The sequence below is a fragment of the Chenopodium album genome, chromosome 22 (genome assembly GCF_948465745.1).
Source record: "Chenopodium album chromosome 22, dcCheAlbu1.1, whole genome shotgun sequence".
In the NCBI taxonomy this organism is placed as follows: Eukaryota; Viridiplantae; Streptophyta; class Magnoliopsida; order Caryophyllales; family Amaranthaceae; genus Chenopodium; species Chenopodium album.
Window position 1 is genome coordinate 39,262,512 of NC_137855.1, and position 21,482 is coordinate 39,283,993.

At 34.5% G+C, this 21,482-nt stretch overlaps 2 protein-coding genes across 2 annotated transcripts; both read left to right on the forward strand.

The window, feature by feature from the left end:
• The first annotated feature begins 1,806 nt into the window (after positions 1-1,806).
• LOC145604578 (trigger factor-like protein TIG, Chloroplastic) lies at positions 1,807-8,430 on the forward strand. Its single transcript, XM_081660465.1, has 13 exons — positions 1,807-2,207; positions 2,668-2,751; positions 3,784-3,912; positions 4,108-4,196; positions 4,569-4,752; positions 5,391-5,481; positions 6,095-6,249; positions 6,516-6,608; positions 6,696-6,788; positions 6,942-7,022; positions 7,599-7,748; positions 7,872-7,967; positions 8,068-8,430. The coding sequence occupies exons 1-13, from the start codon at positions 1,896-1,898 to the stop codon at positions 8,143-8,145; spliced, it is 1,635 nt and encodes a 544-aa protein (XP_081516591.1). The 5' UTR covers positions 1,807-1,895; the 3' UTR covers positions 8,146-8,430.
• Positions 8,431-14,189: 5,759 nt separating this feature from the next.
• On the forward strand, positions 14,190-19,651 carry LOC145605051 (65-kDa microtubule-associated protein 1-like). Its single transcript, XM_081661065.1, has 10 exons — positions 14,190-14,391; positions 16,259-16,353; positions 16,432-16,635; positions 16,768-17,016; positions 17,101-17,316; positions 17,670-17,825; positions 17,922-18,233; positions 18,470-18,557; positions 18,677-18,825; positions 19,174-19,651. The coding sequence occupies exons 2-10, from the start codon at positions 16,282-16,284 to the stop codon at positions 19,459-19,461; spliced, it is 1,734 nt and encodes a 577-aa protein (XP_081517191.1). The 5' UTR covers positions 14,190-14,391; positions 16,259-16,281; the 3' UTR covers positions 19,462-19,651.
• The last annotated feature ends 1,831 nt before the right edge of the window (positions 19,652-21,482 follow it).

A 21,482-nucleotide genomic window follows, 5' to 3' on the forward strand; every position in this document is an offset into this window, starting at 1 on the left:
ATTCTCATATTTGCTTTATATTTGAGGCCGCCCCAATTAATATATTTGATAAACGCTTTTCGTTTATCAAATGGTTCTTTTGTAAATAAGTCAAACAATATTAATTGCCAACTCATGAATATGTTGTCAATTATTGTTGCGTGGCATTTAACTGAGCCAGCAATGAAATAACTCCATCAAAAATTTTCCTTCCTTCATTCATCAATGGCAGCCATAGAACCACCAGTTGAACCTTCGCAAAGACCATCTCAATTCCACCCATGACCCATCGGAGACATCACCATTATCGGCGGCTTCGCCGCCAAATTAAACTAAAACCATATGAATAAAGTGTTAAATTAAGGGCATGGTCAACCCCAAAAGGGTAGAGGTAACATCTTCTCCATTGAAGCAGTTTTCTTTATTTGATTTCCGAATATGCAGTTGAAAATGGTGGAAATTAGGAAAGAGTTGTGAGGAAGAGGAAGGAAGAAGGAGTACTTCAAGTCTTCAATGGAGAAAACAGACGTTTATTATGCTAACTCTTTTGGTAGGTAAACATTAAGTGAGTTTCATGACAGGGCATTGTATCCATGTCAGTCATGTCAAAAGTACAATATTCCCCCCTTAAAGTGGAAAAATTGTCCAAAATACCTCTTGATATGTTTCTTTTGTTAATCAAATATATCAACATGTATTTTTTCTTTATATTTGTAGGGTTTTTAGTTATGGAGTAATTTGGTAGCAAAACTTTTTATTTTTATTTTATTTTGTAGCTTAACATGTGTCCTTGAGCACACATAAGACTTTTTTTAATTTTTTTTTTTTTTAATGATGTATTGTTATGCTTAAGTAGTACTCATATGTGAATTGCTATACACTAACCAAGATCATTTAGTGGAGATGGTGAAGGACTCCATTCATCTACATTTGTTTAGGAGTAGAGATGTTCCCTTACTTCCTCTAAACTCTCAAGCACTAACTTATATAGTTGGGCTGGCTAACTTGTGAAAAGTGTTGGTTTAATAAAGTTTTTTTTTCCTTACAAGAAAATCCTATTGTAATACTCATTGCCTACATGTTAAGTGACAATATGACATAAAGGTTGTAACATTTACATTATCTCGGTTAAGAGGGAAGAGAGATTTGGGAATATAAATGGAGACTTAGGATGATGAAGAGAGGGTAAAGAAAATCATTCGCCAATATAGGATAAGTTTTATCAGCTTACTTAAATAGTATCTAATTCAATTGCAAAATAACACCTTTACTCTAAATCTCCAAATATACTTAGCAATATTGTGATGACATGATGCTCATAGAGTCATAAGTCTTTTCAAATATCAAAAAAAAAATAAAAATAAATAAAGAACCTACATGAATTATTACAAACACAAATGACTAATTAAAGTCAAGTTGATATTGTAATAAACTTGGCAATCAACCAAGTTGGATTAAAGTGATTCAGTGAATGAGGTTATATGGTGCGACAAGTAAATTATGGAAGCTCTCCTATTTGTTTGATTTATGATGATATGGATCGGCTTAGTAGATCTTTTCATGTCCTTAAGTTTTCTCATGTACGTAGAGCAGGAAATACGATTACTGCCCATCTTGTAGTAAGATGGGACACCCATAATTGTGATGAACTTGTTTTTTTTTTTTTTTTTTTACGAGGTGATGAACTTGTTTGCTAAACTAGTTTGTGAGATTAATTAAAAATACTACTCGTAAAAAGAGGGAGAGAAAAAATGAAATAGTAAAAAAAAAACCAAATATCTCATCACAAATTCACAATTCACAATTCACAATTCACAATTCACAAGTCATACATTAAAAGATCACATTTATCCATTCAATCAAACAACTTCCTCCCTCTCTTCTTCACTCCACTGAAAAAGCAGTATAGCACAGCCATGTCTTTAGAACTTTGGAGCTCAGCAATTTCCATGAATCTTTCATTCCATACTCGTTCTTCTTCTTTCTCATTCTTACCCACCAATAATTTCCACCCTCTTCACTTAACCAAATCCAACAACACCCTTTACAAATTCCTCCATTTTTCTCCTTCTTCCCGCCAATTCTCTGCCCTGCAACACCAATTTTCCAAAACTCCAACCCATTTATCAGCTTCATCCTCTGCTACGTCTTCGACCGCGAATGCCGAAAAGGAAGATAAGCTTCCTGCTGATCTTGACATCACAGAGATTCAGGAACCCAATTCTAGAGTAATTGTTCAACTATTTTGTTTTTAAATTTGTTATCTTTTTTGCTCTATTGAGCATAATTTGATGATTTCTCAATTGGGTATTGGTTGATTTCTTGAATTTTTACTAAAAGTCCAAATGGGTTTTTCTCTTAGTGATGAATTATCATGTGGGTGTTGCTCAATTAGTTTATTTTTATTGGAAAATATAAATGGGTTGTCTTTGTTTTCCCTATTTGTGATTGAAATGTCTGTGATTTCAATTTTTCTCTAAGTATATATATATATATATATATATATATATATATATATATATATATATATATATATATATATATATATATATATATATATATATATATATATATATATATATATATATATATATATATAATATGAATTTTGTCTTGTGAGTTAAAAAAAATCATTGTCAATTGATTTTCCTCTTTTCCCTCTAAATTTGATGTGTTTTCTCATATCAGGTCAAGTTGACTGTGAATGTTCCATCAGAAGTATGTGAAGATTGCTATGAAAAAGTAATGCGAGAGCTTTCTAAGCAGGCTAAGGTGCTCATCTCCACACTTTTCATTCCTATTAGAAAGTTTTTTTTTGTAAATAATAGCTCCTGTATTAAATTTAGTATATATGCATGACAATATGACATATACCTAATTTGTTTACTGATTGAATTAAATACCCCATCCCATTTTTATAGATCATATTTCTATGTTGGAATCCCAGAATGATAGGCCACTTCATAACTGATTCTTATTTATCATGAATTTTCCCATATTACTTCCAAATATCTAAGGATTTGGCCCTTATCAGTTATCATCATAAGATTCATTTAAAAAAACGAGGTAACTATGGTACTTTTAATGAATCCTTTAAAAATGACATTTAACTAAATGTGGCCTATTAAAACGGGATGGAGGAAATATTATGCCTTTCTGAGGACCTATATTCACATTGAAGCTTGATGTGCTGATATGTGTTTGGATATCGTTCCCTTTTATAATTTTATCTGAGCCAGAAGATTGTGCTGTGGTTTAGTTTACTAAGGGCTTTTGTCCATATATTTATGTTTTTGGATGAAGTTCTCCTTTAATCCATGATGTTGTTGAATTCTTATGTATAGTACGACTCAGTAGAAGTTGGAACCAGTTTGCTTGGGATTTTTTTTTCGACTTTGGGTCACAATTGACTAACTCAGATGTCTCAATGAACCATTCTGCTTCTGCTTGCTTGATGTAAATTACTAAGCATATAATGCATCCACGGAATTTCCCAAACAATCTCTTTACAGTTATAGTACAAGGAGTGTTGACTTCTTTGGTAATCAAAACTCCATATACTGGATTGCCTTATCCATCTCTAGGCAGGATTCATGTAGAGGCATTGGAGTAATGGTATGGTATTGCCTTAATGATTGGTTGAGTTGGTTGCACTCACTTTCCTTCCGGAATTCTTGTAACTTAGTTCATGTATATATATATATATATATATATATATATATATATATATATATATATATATATATATATATATATATCTTATGATTACTCATATTCATACAAGTTATGATTTTATTTTCTTAGGTTCCTGGATTTCGACCTGGAAAGCAAGTTCCAGACAGTATTCTTCTTAGTTATGCTGGGAAGCGAAATGTTGACAGGGCTACTATTGAGTCTATACTCAAAAGAACCCTTCCTCACGCCTTGTCATCGGTATAATCCATTTCCTTTTGAATATATTGCAATAGAATTTTCTTATTAATGTGGAATGCCTTTATACACCAAATTTTTTGCTTGATGAGTACACCATTCTGCATTCATAGTTTAGCCTCATTATGAAAAAAATTGCTTTGATGAGATTACAGATTAGTTTTCTTACCTTTTTTTGTTGTTGGTCATCTGATATAGGTAAATGAAATAGCTTTACAAGATTCCGTTAGAATCATTACTTCCTTTGCAGAGTTGGAGAAGATGTATGCCTCATCAAATTCTTTGAAGTAAGTGATTTATATTATGTGAAATATAATATGTTGTATTCTGGCAACTATTTGAAAAAATATGTATCATGCACTTCAGACAACTTAGACGCATAATACGCAAATTGGGAAGATGAAGCTATAACCTACTCATTGCACTCGCATCATGGCTTCATTCATTTGAATATAAAATTGGTCTAATATATGAGGGTTGAAAATTAAGGATGTGCGTCTTTATTGGGCTTAGCTGATTTCAAGTAAATGTAAGGCCACTTGGTGGTGTACCATTTCAGGATTTCTGACCATCTTACAATTAAATTCATGTGTTTTTTTTTTTTTTTTGTTGCTTGCATCTTGTTTTATATTTTTTGTCATTTTGTGTCATTCATACAGGTTTGATATCGTCGTAGATGTGATGCCTGAAGTGAAATGGAATCCTGAAGATGGATACAAGAACTTAAAGATTGTTGTTGAAATAGATAATGATATTACTGCCGAGGTAGCTTGCGAACGAGAGCTAAAACGTCGCCATAAGACATTAGGTCCAATGAGAATAGTCACTGATAGAGGGCTTCAGGTAAATGTTGAGAGTGGAAAAGTACTTATCTTATTTTAAGCAAGCATATCACAATTTACTATCAAGGAAGAAATTTGATCAAAGTTTCATTTACATAAGCATCAATGGGATGCTAGTTATCATAACTCATCATGTACAGTTAGAGCACTCTAGTCTGTGCTCTATTGTATAGTCCCTCTAATCAAAAATATAAAATATGTTTTTTAATTTCTACCCATATTAAGAAGTAAGATAGCTTGTGTTCGAGTTGCATTAGTAGTGTAAATTGGCATTTAATGTTGTATATATAAAACAAGATCCAACTTCTATTTGGTAACTCCATTTCAGGATGATGTCAAGGTTTTACAATTTACTTTTTATTCAGAAAGCAAAAACCTTTTTTTCAATCAATGAAATGCAGTGCGAGACTGAGAGAGAGATTTCAAGTAGGTTTACTGATTCTTCTTTCTTCAGTTGTGCAAATGTCTGATGCTCTCTCTCACCTTGAACTCCAGCATATGAGCTTTAAAGAAAAAAAATAAACTACTATCTTTAAAAAGTACTTTCCTGTAATCTTTTACTGATGCTATTTAATTGCTTAATTTTTCTTCTGCATACTGGAGGTGATATATATCTGGGTCATCATTGATTGTATGCAGGCTGGTGATGTTGTGGTAGTGGATATATCAGCAGCAACACTTGAGGAAGGTGGGAAAGGTTCTCAAAAGATTCCATCTGCCGAGAGCAAAGGTTTTGCTTCTAGGATCTTAATCACTTTCTATTAAAAGTACATTATCGTGAATATCGCAGTTATTTTTTGGAATCTTTGGATTCTTTGATCGACTTATCTAGAATTTGGACTGCAAATTTCGATGAAAAATGTCTGTATACCCATACTACTTAATAAAGTACTAGTTTCTCCTCAATTTAAGAGCAATATTTTGTGAGAAAGTGGTTTTTTTCGAATTTGATGCAGCTTCCTGGCTACTTTTGGGGAATTTTCACCCTTTTCTTTGCTATACATTGGCTTCAGTGATATCCTTGTCATTTCATATGATCCATTGTTCATCTAGTTATTCTTTCTATCTTGATGATTCCAAGGTTTCTCCACTCTATACAACAGAAATTAATGGCACTATGAGAGGGAGTTTGTGGTGCAGGTTCAACACTTTAGAACAATATCATAATTTCAAAATACATGTGATGTGAGAAAATGCAAGTTAGGGCTCCATTCATGTGCTAGACTTTCAACATTTCATGCTTCAAATTTGTGATTCTCACTTGAAGTATCTAATCAGGCAATTTGCCAAGGGTAACGTGCATCTACTCTTAAGTCTTTAACTGTTGATTTATATGTTCTCAGGTTTCAACTTTGACACAGAAGATGCTGAAACTGTTCTTCCTGGTTTCCTTGATTCGATAATTGGAATTCGACAAGGTGAAACAAAATCCTTTCCACTTATATTTCCTGAATCGTGGAAACAAGAAGATCTTCGTGGAGTGCAAGCTCAATTCACAGTGAGTATTGTATATTCAGCAGAACCTCATGTTACCTAGGAAAATTAAAAGGGGGGGGGGGGGGGGTGAAGACAAAAAATGGGGAAAGCTGGCCTCCAAAATGCATGATATTTTCCGTAAAACTTTGCATTTTTTACATTGGAAATCAGTTGATAGAATGTTGTTTCTTCCTTGAATAGAATTTGCTGTTCTGCCTGTTCATTTATGACAAAAATTTTTTTGTATGAACAAACAATAATTTAAGTACCTCAACTCTTCATATCCAGGTAGACTGTAAAGAACTATTTTACAGAGAGCTGCCACCGCTTGATGATTCCGTTGCTGAACAGCTTCTGTCAGGATGTTCAACTTTGGAGGAGGTAAATTGTTTAAGATAACTGTAGCTTGTGGTGGCTTTAGGAAGGAGATTAATATGTCATTATCTTACTTATGCTACATTTTTGCAGGTCAGGGAAGCGTTGCTGCAGAGATGCCGAGAGCTGGAGAAAACAGCCAAGGAACAAGCAACAGATAATGCAATCCTAGACCAGATTCGTAAGGTATTGCTGTCTTTTCAATTCTTCTGTGCGCGCTTCTCTAGAATAGCAACTATAATGGGTCATTGAAGAACTCAGATTATACCTCAACAAAATAGTGTAGATCTTACATTAGGGTGTCACAGCTTCTAAATTTGAATCTTTTTCTAAATACAGATGGTCGAAGTTGATATTCCTCAGTCCTTGTATGAGGAAGAAGGCAGGCAGATGTTTGGATCAAAGCTTCTCGAAGTTCAGGTCAGCACTTACTATTTTCCTCGGTCCTAGTATGAGCAAGACTGGAATTTACTCCTGAAAAGTATTATCAATTTATAATAGGGAGGGAGATACGGAAATTCCAACAGCACTACTTGCCCAAGTATATAGGATCACAATAAAGAAAAACCATAAATTGAGAGGCTTGCTTGCTTTGACATACTAGTATGCTACAAAGCTAGTCTCACTCCTCAAATATGTGGGTGGAGAGTAGGAAAAAAAATTGAACTTTAGAAGGTGATTTATAATAGGAACAAGTGGAAATCGGGCTGTTTGGCCTGAATCATATTTATATGATAAGTCTGCTAGGCATTAGCATGGTTTTTGACAAGATTACAGCTCTATTTATGGCTGAAATTAGGGAAGAACAATGCTGATGATATTGATAATAATGTGAATTACACTAATAGAACGATAATTCCACTTTCGAGAGGTGGATGCTCTCCTAACATGAGCTTTCGAGAGGCTCACTCTCTCCCAATAAGAATCCTTACAATTTTCAACATGATAATTTCCTATCTAATGTTTTCTTTCGTCTGTTTCCATTTGATTTCATAGGCACAAATGAAGCTGAGTGATGAGCAGTTGGCATCCTTGACAAATCCGAAGACTGTAAGCGAATACATTGAACAAGAGAAAGAAAACATAATTCAGATAATTAAACAGAATCTGGCTGTAGGAGATATTTTCAAACGAGAAAATTTGCAGGTACAGATCTTATGCTAAAGCAACTACACTTGTTACCTCAACTCATAATTCCTACTTCATTGTTAAGGCATCGAAGGTAACTTTGAAAGATACCATACCACTTGCTGATGATACCGAATGCAGGTATCAACTGATGAAGTGGTCAAGGAGGTTGAAAACTCCATTGCTGAATTTAAGAAACATCAGCAAGAGTACAATGAAGAGCGTGTCAGAGAACAGGTTTACCCTATGCCCTTAAAATTTTATTTCTTGCCCTACTCCTTTCTTCTTCAAGTGTAATGCTTTACTGTGAAATGTGTTAACACATTTAATTGTTCAGGTTCAAGAGGTTCTGGAGGGAGCAAAAGTGCTCGAGTGGCTGAGAGAACATGCTGAAATTCAGTATATTATCAGGTGAAAAGCAAAAAAATACACTCAAAACTGGGAAGAAAACCTGTTTTGTTGTGCATTCGATAATTAGGCTATTTCAGATGCTCTAGTCTGTATATCAATGAAGCCGCGTTATTTGACACTGCATGGGGTGCGTCCCAAATTTGAGGTATAGAGATGTTTAGCCCGTGACTAAAAATTTTTGTAATTTGATTGTTGGCATTTGAAGTATCAGTTTTGTTGTATATAGGAAGTAGCTACTTAACTTCAGTGTTCAGTAGTTGTTTCTTTAGTGATCTTTTCTTTTCAGTCACATTTTCATATTATGGTAGCACATAATTCAATGATCAGATGTTTGATAAAGAGAAGAAAAGGCCTTAAATGCATACAATCAAATTCCCTCTGTCGTCTAGATGCAAGGGTTTTGATTCTTGTGGGATACAACATACTGGGAACACCAGGTATGCAAGTCTAACTCGAGAGAGGACATGTTTGATCTAGTCCATAAGATACTATATACCGATCCAAGGAATTTTTGTAAGAGTTTTGTACTCCCTGCGCTTAGAATCAACAATCATGTATACTACTCGTATTTAAATTGTTTTACAAAACCTTGCTTAATATTCAAAACCTTGCTTAATATTAAAAACAAAAAAAGGATGATCAGTATACTATGATCTATATATAAATGTCCTCTCTTGTCATTGTAATATGACATTTCTTATACAAAATTACAAATGACTCACTCTTATGCTGGCTAATAAATAATTTCAAGTGTATACTCCCTTAGTCCCTTGGCAGTTTTAATTATCTTACTCCCGTACCCATATTTACACTTGTTTATGCACCCTCTTTTACCATATACACTTTTTTTTTTTTTTTTTTTTTTTTTTTTTTTTTTTTAAAAATATCTACCAACACTTTTAGAATCAAGAGTCAACAGTAAATGAATATATAAAAAGAAAACGGGGGAGAGAAGAGACGTAACAACAGTAGTATACTATGGAGTAGTATATGCTACACTGGTACACAAAATTGATATTGCACGTGCGTGAAACTGTGAATGAGCTTGTGTTTAGATTTAAGTTTTTTTTAGCATCTCACTATTTGTGTGCATATGTGTCTAATTGCATTAATAGATTTAATACTATACTAATCCAAAAATCATTACATTATCTACATGATTTGGACCATTAGTGCACAAGGTTGTTATCATTATTATAAAAAGTTTCATGCAATAATTTTGTTCAATATCGTATTAGATAGTACGGACAATGAGGTAAAGGTATTAATAGCCCTCTTCTTCTCTATATGAATCATGATTGTTAACTGGTTATAGAAAATTAAAAATCAAGAGTCCCACTTCTCTCATTTACGAATTAATTAATTGTTTTTTCTTTTCACAATTGTTAATATAAAACTTTGACCGTTAATATTCCTAAATACGCAGATTTATTTTACAAATTATTAGATGTTGATATTCTTAAAATACATATTGTGCTAATTTTTCATGACTTCTTACATGATATTTGTTTCTATGCACGTGGTACAAATTATAAATGAAAAAAACCCTCAAAATGAAGTTCATGATTAGTGTCAAGAGTTGAATTGTTGAAAAAAAAAAAAAAATTGAAGACAAAGGGCATATTTATTCCAATCCAATTTTGGAACTGCAATTTATATGTGATTTTGATTTCGGGTATTCTAGATATGAAAAAAATTGAACATTTAGTAATAAAAAATACACACATCAAAAAAAAAAAACATTTAGTGCTAAAATTTTAATATGTAAAAATATATATTAGTATATTAAAATGGACATGATTCTCATATAATCATAGAATTGATGAACTACGGCTTGTAAAATTAACATTTAGTAAAAAAAAATAAATAAATAAATAATTGAGCATGTAAAAAAAATGACCATTTAGTAATAGCAAAAATGAACATTTAGTAACAAAAAGTGAACATGACGCCAAAAAAAATGAAAATTTAGTATATTCAATATGAACATGATTATCATAAAATAATTGAATAGCAAGACCATGCCCAATAAAATGAACGTGTAGTACCAAAAAAAAAAAAAAAACATATATAATTTATTTTGTCTTTATTTTTATCAATAATTATATACAATGAATCTGAACATATTTGAATATATAAAATTCATGATCATTTTTAATATATTAAATGTTCATATAACATTTTGACATCTTCATTTTTAAAATTTTTTTTTTACGTATTTTCTTTTTTATTATTAAATGTTCACTTTTTTTTTTCAATGTGTTCAAATATTTTTTTACTAAATGTTCATCTTATTAGGCATGATTTGATATTCTAATCATTTTTATTTTTAATATACTATTAATAAATATTCACTTTTTCATGTTTTTTTTTTATTACTACGTATTATTTTTAAATGTTCATTTAAGACTTTTATTGTTGCATTTGCATTTATAAAAAATCCAACTGGCAAATAAAGCATTATTGGGCTTAAAACATTACTTCTTGAAATAAATAAGCAAAGGGCCCATCTGACCCCTTAGAAGGGTGCATGTCATGTGGCCCATGCTTAAGAATTTTATCCATTATAATAATCAACTTCTATTACTAGTATTATAATTCTATCCATTTTAATAATGATTTTCTAAAATTATAAACAACAATTAATAATCCATATAAATAAAGTCTAGTTGTTGAAGCAGTAGAGAAGGACAAATTGCATGTGAAATATTTTGGATGGTTCAAATGGGTCATCAACGTTACGACCCCATACTCTATTACCCACATCACTTCCTAGGGACTCATAAATTAGAAAAGGACCTACTAATAAAAGTCTAAAATATGTTGCTTTCTGCTTCCTATTTGATGAGCTGCTAGTCACAAACTAACAATTTAATAATTATCGATGATTAGTGTTAACGAGCTTGTTTAGTTGGTGATATGGATACACAGTACGATACCTTTAATCTCACCAAGCTTCTCCAACTGTCCTCGACTAAACTAAAAAAAAACATAATCATTATAAATTTATCATATAGAACAATTTTAGAGAAACCGGCGGAGTATATATATACTACTCGTAGTATATACAATATCGACATAATAATCTTTATACGAATTACAGAGTCAATGCATTGGTCAAGTTTTCAGATCATGGGAGTCTCGAGACAATGCTTCCATTGCTCCACACATTACCATGAAAAAGGTTAAAGTAACACTTAGTTATACTATTTTATTAAGTAATATCAATCAATCAAAGTGATTGATCATGGAATTTTAAGCACTTTACCAAAATCACTAATGCAAGAAAGGAACAAGAAGTTCGTATAACTCGGTAAATGTATATTTTATGATATAGACTATTATTAAATTGGAAAATTTGATTTAAATAATCCAACCTTTGACGTATTTATTTTTAATAATCCAACCTTTTGATTATACTACAATAATCCAAGCTTTGGGGGGTGTCTTAGATTATCAGGCCTAGCAGGTCACTTAACCAAAAAGTGCAGGTCACCTTCCACGTGTCAGATTGTCATTTGTCCAATAAATATTTTTATTTTTTTTTTTAAAAAAAATTAAATTAAAAAAAAATCCCCTTTTTTCCCCTCCTTCTTCCCTTCAAACCTCCATTACAGCACCACCACCACCACTCCCTCCCCTCCAAAATCCGATCACCAGCCACCACCACTCCTACCCATCCAAAATCCGACAACCACCACGCATGACACCATCCCTCCCCTCCAAAATCCGACCATCCACAGTCGGTACCTTCATTTGCCGAGCACCCCACCTCCTTCCTTCTCTTCCATAATTTTCGGCAGCTCATTCCTTCCTCCTTCCTTCTTACTTCCTTTCTTTTTCCTTCCTCCCTCCTTCCTTTCTCTTTCCCTTCACTCTCCATTAATTCCGATCCCAGCCACCCACGACTGACCACGCGCCGCCTACCGTCCCTCGTCCTCAATTTCTCTCTCTTCGTTCTCAATTCCTGGCCGTCGCTTCCCCCTCGAATAACAGATTCCTTTTTCGATGTATAAGTTTTCGATGTTTTAGGGATTCGGGTTTTAGGGAATTGGGGTGGTTTCAAGGGAAGTCAGTTGGACAAGGGAGTGGGAATTGGGGTGGATTTCGAGGGGTAGCAGCTGCGCGGAGGGGAGGGGTAGGGGGAGGGTCGGCAGCGGGGTAGGGGTGGCGGTGGTCGGAAAATGGAAAAGAGAAAGGGAAGGGCGGCGGAGAGGTAGGTTGCTGGGTTTTAATTTTTTTTTTTTTAATCTATTTTGTCAAAAAAAAATTTAATTGAAATGAAAAAAAAAAAAAAAAAAAATTACCTGAGAAACAGGTTGCAAGTCACCTTGGCCTGATAATCTAAGACACCCCCAAAGCTTGGATTATTGTGGAATAATCAAAAGGTTGGATTATTAAAAATAAATACGTTAAAGGTTGGATTATTTAAATCAAATTCTCCTATTAAATTATACTATATACTAATAATAAAAACTAAAAAGATACATAAAAATTAAAAAATAAATAGTTAATTGTTTGTATCATTGTATGTGTTAATGTGGCCTATTAATTAACTTTTTAAGGTTGTCTACTCGTGAAGATTGGTTAAGAAGTATGTGCATGCCATCCCTGTGTCCAATTTTTTTTTATTTTTTTTTTTAATTTCTTTATCTTAGCTGTATAAAATAAAATAAAATAATTGAAGTATTTTTATTTTTTAATTTATTTCTTTTTTGCAGTTGCGCCAAAAGTGAATAGATTGCCAGTCAAAGAAGCAGCTATTAGCTCAAGCTGGTCAAAAACCAGCAAAACTGGTCAAATGTCTTCGTCTCTAACTACCAACTACAACCTTGTTCGCCAAATTACTCCGTAATTATGTACGGAGTAGGAATTAAGTGTTGCTTGGACAACTTTGAATTGGACTTAATTGATGGAGTTAATTGAGGTGACTCGCATAGCTACATTCTATGGCGATATTACGAACCATGGAGTACAATAATTTGATTCTAGATAGAGGTGATAAACATTAACCCAACCTGAAAATAGAGCAGGTTTGGACAAGCCTAAAAACACATTTTTAGTTAAAAGCTTGAACCGATTCTAAAAACTCCGGAAAATCCGCTTTGGCCCGACAAGCCCGCTCCTTTTGAGCGGATTTGGGCACAACGTATCATGTTAAGATCTGACCCAACCCGAATATTTGATCACCTCTAGTTCTAGTATGTATACCATTCTACTCGTATTTTACTGCGTCTGTTTCTGTAAGATATTTATGTGAAGGAAAATCTACGTTGGTTTGTTGTCACGTCGAGTGTTTCTTATAATATACTCGCAGAGATTAGCATGAAACTGATAAATTTCACAAAAATTCAAATAGATCGAGTATTATGTATGCATGTGCAAGATGCTCATTTGGATCATACTATTTTTGTGCAATCAATGGACAAGATTTTAAGAAGGGAAAATCCGTAGATAAGGTTTGAACATAAGATTGTTTGTATTGAATCTTCATAGTCTAACACATGACACCATAATTCAAACCCAAAAAAGATTTTTAAAAGCATACCCAAACACAACATGATATGCCAATGACCATCTCAAGGTATGAGATAAAGCATGAATATAATTTTTGTTGATAAAACCCGACACAACTTATAAGCTAATTCGTATGAGTTTAATACATTAACAAATAAAAACGTAATTTGGATTATGCGTAGTCATAACCACCATCAAACAAGAACAAGTACGACATAACACTACACAACGTCACGACCTACGTTGTGGCTCGGGCCTGAACAACCACCCACGACTCCACGAGACCACTAGTTCACGACCCAGACACCCAGTGCTGTCAAGTCTCAACATCTTAAAGGGCAAAAACTGTCATTTGAGAAGAGAACAATGTCACAAATCACAATCAGTAAACACCACAAGAAATCATAGGTACCAAATTTGTCAAACAAGAAAAAGAAATTATTTTTAATTACAAGAAATTAAAATTATAAACCTACCAAAAAATAAAGAAAAAAAAAACTTTTCAGACAATCATATGGGAAAGAGAGAGAAAGAAAAGGGTAGTAGGTCCCACCTCAATTAACACTCACAAATCACAATTTTCTCTCTCTTATTCTTCTTCAATCTTCATCTTCCTTCACTCAAGAGTCCTCACTTCACTCTCTCTTTCTCACTCTTCTCACTTTCTCTCTCCTCGAGACGACCAAAATACTTCAGATCTAACTACCCAGAAAACCCTAATCATTTCTCAAGAGTAAGCTTTTTCTTCCTCTACTTCTCAGTTCATTTACTGCTACATTGCCTTTTTCTTGCTATTTTTGGTACTGGGTATGGTTTAATTTTTGTTATTAATGCTTAATTTGTCTTATTATTATCTAATTTGAAGTGGGTTTTTGTTTGATTACTTCGAGGATCTGAATGATTGACTGATTTTTTGATTTAGTAACTGATTTCTTGAGTTAATTCATTTGGTGGGTTTGATTTGATTTTTACAGGGAAATTTATTTCTTGATTTTTCTGGGGTTTTTTTGTTGGTTAATGAGGTGGTTTTAGTTAAAGATCTTGTTTTAGTTAAATGGGTGTTTGATTCATTTCAATGTAATGATGTAGACGAGATTTGATCTTGGGTTTTTGTTCTAGCAACCCCAAGCGTTTCCTAACTAAGCTAGGTGTTGGATAATATATCAAAATGACTTGGGGTTTAAGATCTTCAAATCATCAATTTGTTGATTGTTTGTCTGGTGAAATGGATGAGTTGGTCTTTTGCTGATTCTTGAGTTTTTTTTTTTTTTAATTTTGATTTTATAATATTAATTATTTTTTATTAACAAATGTTTAAAAAAACCCGATTTACAGTAATGTATTGTATGGCGGCAACAAGGAAAGAAATTTGTTACTGCCAATTTCATTCACACTGGCCAGTTGGCAAAACTAAAGACACACATTTTTATTTTTCTCTCTCTTCCTCATACTTTACTTTCTCTCTCTTCCTCTATTTTCTCTCTCTTTCAATTTGATCTGATTTTTCTTCAATTTTTTGCATTTTGATCTGATTTTCTACCTTTTCTTTCACTTGCGAATCTGTTTGTCGCTTAATTTAGGTTTGTTACTTAATTTTTTGTGTATTTTTGTTAGTTTTACAATTGCATTTTTTTTGAAAGAACGACAAAGGACGCAAGGGAGGAATTTGGGTCGGAGGAGTTTGGCGGATCTTCGGTGTTGGGATTGATTTCGCCATTAAAGGAGAGAGAAAATGGAGGAAATTACTTGCTAATTGTAGAAGAAAAGGGTAACTTTTTTATTTTGATACCCTGTTTTTGTGGAAAAAAAAAAGGTCACTTTTGTGAAAAAAGGGTCACTTTTGTGTAAAAAAAGGGTAACTTTTGTGAAAATATAGGTCACTTTTATAAATAAAAAAGGGGTCACTTTTGTGAAAAAAAAGGGTCACTTTTGTATAAATATGGGTCACTTTTGTAAAAAAAAAAGGGTCACTTTTCGTAAAATGTTCGATGTACAATAAAATTATTGTAAACCGGGTGCATGCAAAAGGTTTTGTTTTTTATTATGGGCATTTAGCATGCTATGTTTTTATTTACTTAAAACAAAATCATTATCCAGTAAAAAAATATAAATATGAGTTGGCTGTTGTTATCATTATGTGGGTTATTGGTGAGTGATGCCAAAGATGTTAATTTTGAGGATAATGTTGCTATTTGCTAACTTGCAACTTTATAGTACTAGATTAGTAGATTGACCTATTAATTTTATGGTAGTACCATTTGTAAATGATAGTTGATCTGTCACATATTATTGCCTCGTCATTGATGTTCTTATCATAGTTGGTGGGTAATTGAAGCCATTGCTTTCTTTTCTGTATATATGATGGGAGTCCTAGTGTGATTATCACCCGTATTCTTTCTCGGCATATTCAAGTCTTGTAGAATCGTGGTTTTGTGTGATTATACTTCCGCGAGAGAAATTGATGGAAGGGTTTTTTTGTGTGTTTTGATCATTAGCTAAAAGATAGTTTTTGAGTTTTTGTTTTGTTTTCATCATTTTGGAAGTTGTGTTTGGCTTTTAAAAGAATAAGCTGAAAGTCTGAAACTTTGGGCTCAATGCAGGTCTGTTATAGGCTCTTTCTTCAATGGCAGTGGCAGATGCAGAAAATCCTCTTACAGGAGAAACCACTTGTGGGTCTCTACTACAGCAGTTACAGGTAATTAAAGAGGAATGAGATAATTGTGTTTCGAACATCTTAGCATTGTGCTGATTGTCAATTTTAATTTGGGTGTAGCGAATATGGGATGAAGTTGGTGAAAGTGATGAGGATAGGGACAAGATGCTTCTTCAGATAGAACAGGAATGCCTGGATGTTTACAAAAGGAAAGTTGACCTGGCTGTCAAATCAAGGGCTCAGCTTCTCCAGACCTTGGCCGATGCTAATGTTGAACTTTCTACCCTCTTTTCTGCTCTTGGAGACAAAACTGCTGTTGGAATGGTTTGATTCTACTATAATTCAATTTATTTATTTAATTTTTCAAGCAGAAACAAGCCAATATCTGTTTGTGTCTGATCTGCATGTGAATTTGAAGTGTTGATTATAATCAGTCTACTCATTACTTTTGGGCAGCCTGAAAAAACATCTGGAACAATTAAGGAACAACTTGCAGCAGTTGCACCAACATTGGAGAAGCTGTGTAAACAAAAAGAGTATAGGTTGAGAGAGTTCTCTGATGTACTGAGACAGATTCAGGAAATTAGTGGAGAAATTGCTGGGAAGTTGAACCTGAATGATGCACCAGTAGTTGATGAATCGGATTTATCCCTACCAAAGTTAGAGGAATATTATGCTCAACTTCAAGATCTTCAAAAAGAAAAGGTATAAATTAACCTTAAATGTTACATGGTGATACTATGTCCTATTTGATAGGAGTTACACTCATAAATTTTGTTGATGTGATAGAGTGAAAGGCTGCACAAGGTCTTGGAATTTGTGAGCACTGTACATGATCTTTGTTCTGTCCTTGGTATGGACTTCTACAGCACCGTGACTGAAGTGCACCCAAGCTTGAATGACTCTAATGGTGTGCAGTCAAAAAGCATTAGTGATGAAACACTGTCTAAGCTTGCTGAGACAGTTGTTGTTCTAGAAGAGGACAAAAAACAGAGGCTTCAAAAGGTAAACCATCTATCTACTCAACATCATTTAGACCTGCTTAAAGTTGATGTGATCTCTTAAAGTTCTGACCCCACTCAATATGTAAAAAATTTTGAGCTCAAAGTTCCAATGGTTACCCTGAAAGGCTGAAACAACCCGGAAAAGAAGGAAAAATAGAGTTTATCCAAAGTGACTTGACCTGAACCAAATCAAACTGACCAAAGAGTGCCACACCTGTGATTCTTAAGTTGTCCTAGTAATTTTTGTGTTCATGTTTCATTTTAAGCTGCTGCTATGAGGGATGTGAGGTTAGAATTTGATGTTGCCATTCATGTAAGACTAACATGAGGCTAACAGAGTGTCTCTATGTGCAGCTTCAAGAGTTAGCTAATCAGTTAACTGATCTTTGGAATCTAATGGACACACCTGAAGAAGAGCGACAATTGTTTGACCATGTTACATGTAACATATCAACCTCAGTGGATGAAGTGACTATTCCAGGTGCTCTTGCTCTGGACCTGATTGAGCAGGTACTGTAGTTGTATTTTATGTATGCTGCTCTTATCAAAAATGATGCTTGGTACTGACATTAGTTTTTTCATTGTATTTGGACTTTTTGTGGTTAGGCTGAGGTTGAGGTAGAGAGGCTTGATCATCTAAAGTTTAGTCGGATGAAGGAAATTGCCTTCAAGAAGCAGGGTGAACTTGAGGAGATATATGCACGTGCACATATAGAAATTGACACAGAAGCTGCTCGGGAAAAGATTTTGGCAATTATTGATGCTGGGAATGTTGAGCCCTCAGATTTGATTGCTGACATGGATAGTCAGATCTTGAAGGCCAAAGAAGAGGCTCTTAGTAGAAAAGAGATACTGGACAGGGTTGAAAAATGGATGTCAGCTTGTGAAGAAGAGAGCTGGCTTGAAGACTACAACCGGGTATGGCTCTATTCTATTTTGTTTTGTATTTCAGGGATTTCTTTTCTTTGTCTTGTTGCTTCTTTCTTTTCTATTATCTCTTCCAGAGGTTGGAAATGTTTGGGATTGATTTTGCTTTACAATGGGCATTGCCCAGAATGTTTGTCATCATTTTCACCTGTCTTTTGAGTGAAGTGATGTGTAGAGCGTATGCACATGCATTGACCTCCGACTCATAACCTCTTTCATTTTTACAGGATGACAACAGATATAATGCTAGCAGGGGTGCTCACTTAAATCTTAAGCGGGCAGAGAAAGCCAGAATTCTGGTGAACAAAATCCCAGGTTTGTATGATATTTGATGACATATGAAGCTGCATTTAGTGGCTGCAACTGATTATTCACACAATGCAGACTTCTTATAACTTTAATATGTGAAGTAAACTAATTTTGTGACCTTGCAGTGATGGTTGAGACTCTTGTTGCCAAAACTCGCACGTGGGAAGATGACCGGGGCCTGACATTCACTTATGATGGAGTTCCCCTGCTTGCTATGCTGGATGAATATGCCATGCTCAGGCACGAAAGAGAGGAGGAGAAACGGAGGTTGAGGGTAAGTTACCTACTGTAACAGCTCAAAGCAAAACTCATGGCTGCATAGCCTGGACTTGTATTGTTCCCGTTCACCCCTTGTCTACATAGGCTGGATTTTAAGCATATAGCGGTGGAAAATTCAATTTTCTAAAGTCAAAAAACTTAGTGAGAAAGAGCACCACGTCCTTGAGCCTATATCATCCCCTATCCCTACATTTTTGTTCTCACTTGATTATGTATGGAGTTGGTTTTATGCTGGTACCTGTCCTCAATGGTGTAGATGAATTGGATATCACCTTTTTTTTTTTAATTTTTTAATTTTTTTTTTTTTAACTGTGATGGTAACTTCAGTGTGTTGACCCTGCAGGACCAAAAGAAATATGTAGAACAGGTAAGCACAGACCAGGAAACTGCTTTCACTTCAAGACCTAGCCCTGCTAGACCTGGAAGTGCAAATAAGAAAGGACCACGTGCAAATGGAGGCCCCAACGGGACTCCTAATCGTCGACTCTCTCTAAACAGTCATCAAAATGGAACCCGGTCATCGAAAGAGGGTAAGATCAGGCCTGCAGCTCCAGTAAACTATGTTTCCGTATCAAAAGATGATGCTTCCTCCCACATCTCTGCCTCAGACTCCATTCCTGTTACGCCTTGATAGTCGAAACTAGAAGAGATAATCTGTAGGTTTGTTGTCATAGTGTAGTTTTAGTTTTCTGTAGTAGGATGATAAATGTGAACAGTAAGGTGTAATGAGAGAGTATTTAGTATATACTGGGAACTGTCTATGTGTGTTATATTGACATCAAGAAGCTTACTAATTCATGCTGTACTATTTCTCATTTTCCCATGTTCTTAGTCGGTTTCAAAACCTATGAGATAACAAAGTTCTGTGCCTTCGAAAACTTATGTTCACAGAGCATCAGTAACAGGAAAATTCTTCTCACATGTTGTATAAGCTATAACTTCTACTCTGTATTTACGCTTACAAACAATTGTCATTAGCAAGGCTAGTTGAGTGCCAAAATTTTGCCTTTAGCTTGTTTTCGGCTTTTTACCTCAGTCTGAGAGTCCGGTTAAACTCACAAATTCATATTCAAGGTCCTCTATTCATATTCGACTACTTTGTTATTGTACGAGTATGAGTAGCTTGTTAGTTGTCTCGTCTCATTAGCTAGTATCTTGAGCACTAATGAATCAGTGAAGTTCTTGCTTGTCATTGCTAACCTATCTTCAACTCGCCAACGAGCTCGTTAAAACTCTCGTCGCATAGAACTGTAATTCATTTCTTCTCTCTTCCTTAGATGGATCTAAATCAATCCCGAATCATTTCCTTGAATCGTCAATTATTTTTTTATTTATTATTTCTCTGGTAAAATTAATTGTAGGTCGATTTCATGCAATGGAAATTCCTCCTCATTTCTTTCATGAAGCAGCTTAAAAAGGTTCTGATTTATCTCAATCTCAGTTAAATTTTTTTTTTGGGGTTCTTTATGAGCATTTACTTGCAATTTGAGTGTTTTTGTGAAATAATTTCCCAAAAAATTAAAAACAAATCATATTGAGGTTTTTGTAATTCAATATGTTTGATCAGATTGCTGGATTTTATGAGCTAGGTCATGACTGTATGAATGTCAGTGAATCAATCAATCAATCAATCAATCAAAGCCTTAATCCCAAAAGTGGGGTCGGCTAACATGAACCAAATTTGATTATTCCGTGTAGTCATCAACATAAATCTTTCTCCTCCATCCCTTACGATCCAAAACTTCATCCTCACGTAAATCCATGCACTTCATATCCTTCCTCACTCCTTCCAACCAAGTCATCTTTGGTCTCCCTCTTCCTCGTTTAATCCCTCCATGGTCCCACTCTTCCACTCTTCGCACCGGTGCACCCTCGGGTCTCCGTCTTACATGTCCAAACCAACGCAGACGATTTTCCCTTAATTTATCTACAATGCCCGCCACACCTACTTTCTTGCGAATAACCTCATTTCTGATTCTATCTCTTAAAGTGTTTCCACACATCCACCTTAACATGCGCATTTCCGTAACCTCCATCTTTTTAATATGCTCTTTCTTAGAAGCCCAACATTCTGTACCATAGAGCAACACTGGTCTTATGGCAGTCCTGTAGAATTTTCCCTTCAACTTTAAGGGAATGCTGCGGTCGCATAACACTCCCGTGGCCGCTCTCCATTTAAGCCACCCTGACTTAATCCTGTGGGTCACGTCTTGATCAATGTCACCATTCTTCTGGATGATCGACCCTAGGTACTTAAAACATTCACTCATGGTCAAATCCTTTCCATCCAAACTCACCACTTCATTGCTTGTCCCCCTCTGAGTGCCAAAACGACATACCAAATATTCAGTCTTACTCCGACTTAGCTTAAACCCTCTAGATTCCAACCTTTGCCTCCATTGCTCCAACTTGACATTAACCCCATCCTTAGTCTCATCCACCAAAACGATATCATCTGCGAACAGCATACACCATGGAACCTCATCTTGAATTGGTCTAGTTAATTCATCTAGAACCGTTGCAAAAAGAAAAGGGCTTAATGCAGACCCTTGATGCAATCCGATTGTAATAGGGAAATCTTTTGTCAACCCTCCGCATGTCCTCACATTTGTTGACACATCCCGATACATATCCTTAACTAGGTCTACATAC